This window comes from Mesitornis unicolor, unplaced genomic scaffold (assembly GCF_000695765.1).
Source record: "Mesitornis unicolor isolate BGI_N332 unplaced genomic scaffold, ASM69576v1 scaffold21399, whole genome shotgun sequence".
In the NCBI taxonomy this organism is placed as follows: domain Eukaryota; kingdom Metazoa; phylum Chordata; class Aves; order Mesitornithiformes; family Mesitornithidae; genus Mesitornis; species Mesitornis unicolor.
In genome coordinates, this window is record NW_010205477.1 from 1 (window position 1) to 2,001 (window position 2,001).

Consider the following 2,001-nt stretch of genomic DNA (forward strand, 5'->3'; position numbering starts at 1 on the left):
CCCTCTGACAATAGCCCTATAATCTTCCCATAGTTAGTTACATATTCATTATTTTCTAGAAAAAGGCATGCTTATGTAAATTATTTCACAAAATTAGTTTACATATTCATTATTTCCTTATATGTGCATATTCTCGTTGACTTTGCTGCTTGTGGTTTAGCCCTTAACTGTCAAGTTTCAGTTCCTGTTTAGAGATGCTGTTAAGAATATTTATCCAACACGAGTCATGATTTCTATTTCTTACACTCCTCTTCTCCAGGCTGAACCTCCCCCAGTTCCCTCAGCCGCTCCCCATAGTTCTTGTGCTCCAGACCCCTCACCATCTCTGTTGCCTTTCTCTGGTCATGCTCCAGCCCCTTGATGTCCTTCTTGGAGTGAGGGGCCCCAAACTGAACACAGGATTTGATGTGTGGTCTCACCAATGCTGAGTGCATGAGAAGGATCCCTGCCCTTGTCCTGCTGGCCACACTGCTGCCGATACAAGCCAGGATGCCGTTGGCCTTCTTGGCCACCTGGGCACTCTGCTGGCTCATGGTTGATCCATCACCGTGCTTGGCCTTTGGCAGCTGCTGCCTCTGCCTGTGAAGGGGCTGGATGTCCCTCATCCTCACAGCCCATCCTCTGGGTTTCCCCATAATTTTTGTTACCTCTGCCATCCTCATGCAGGGCTCCTCAACCTGTCCTGTAACACAACCCTGCTTATGCAGTTATGGAGCAACCTCAGGCTTCTGTATGGTCCAGATTTTACACTTCACACAGGGTCCTGTTCCCCCCCAGTGCCTGTGGGATGGAAACGGGGCCAGTGAACCCTTGGGTGAGAGAGGATGGTGTCTCCCTGCCAGTGTGCACAGGGCAGTGCAAAGAAGGGATGAGCTGAGCTCAGCCCCAGGCAGGTCTGGAGGGTTTGGGGTGTGGGGACAAAGGGGATGTTGGTCCTTGACCACCTCTGCCAGCGGAGCTGCCCCACGCCCAGCTCTGAGAGGTGCAGGAGGGCTGGTAGCTTCCTTCTCGGCCTGTGGGTGCCGGGTGTCACAGCGCTGGGGCTGGATGCACATGTTCACAGTGCCCCGGTGCCATGGGGATGGGCTGAGCACCCCTGGGATGAGATCCAAGCAGGGGTGCAAAGGGCACAGCAGATCCAGCCCCACACCAGAAGCTCACAGGGATGTGTGGGGCTGTCGGTGACCGTGAGGGCCTGGATACAGCCACGGCCCTGGAGCTGGGCCCCGAGTGCGGACACAGGAAGTGAGACTTTTTTTTAAAGGAACATTTGCTTTCGCTTTTACGCGCAGCAGAAGCAAACTTCGGGCTCCTGGCAGGCTGGGCCTGAGGGGCCATGGCGGGTGAGTACGACCAGTGGGGGCTGGGGCTCGGTGGTGGGACGGGGTCTGCCCAGGTCCTGTCTGGGTCCTGCTCGCCCTGGCCACCCAAGCACAGGAACACGAGGCCCTGCTCCGTGAGAATTTGTCCCCTGTGGGTGTGTGGGAAACGAGGGAGCCTCTGGGGTGGGCTATGAAAGGGGGGGCAGCACTCTGGGTGGATGATGGGGGAAGGCAAGCACGCAGGGTGGATGGGGAGGGAGGAATCTGCAACTGGGAGGAGGACAGAACAATAGGGAAAGGGGCAGCACCCAGGGGGGTTGATGAGGAAGGAATCAGCACTCAGGGAAGGCGATGGGGAAGGAGGAGCACCCAAGGGAGTTGATGGGAAAGGGGAAGCATCTAGAGCTGGTCGTGAGGCAGAGATCAGCACTCAGGAAAGGTGATGGGAAAGGGGCACTCAGGGAAGGTGATGGGGAAGGGAGAGCAGCTAGGGGGGTGATGGGGAAGGGATCAGTACCCAGGGGATCTAATGGGGAAAGCAGAGCACCCAGAGGAGGTGATGGGAAAGGGGTAGCATCCAGAGCAGGCGGTGGGGCAGCAGGAGCTGTGGCATAGGGGCTCCGGGAACTGAGGGGGCTGCCTTGCAGACCGGCTGCTCCTGGACGTGCGGACGGCCTTC

At 57.0% G+C, this 2,001-nt stretch overlaps 1 protein-coding gene across 1 annotated transcript in view; it reads left to right on the forward strand.

Moving 5' to 3' along the window:
• The first annotated feature begins 1,336 nt into the window (after positions 1-1,336).
• Positions 1,337-2,001, forward strand: part of LOC104546136 (caspase-1-like) — a 3,662-nt gene continuing 2,997 nt past the window's right edge. The window contains exon 1 of the mRNA XM_010191442.1: positions 1,337-1,343. Coding sequence (XP_010189744.1) covers positions 1,337-1,343 — 7 coding nt within the window. The remainder of the gene's footprint in view (positions 1,344-2,001) is intronic.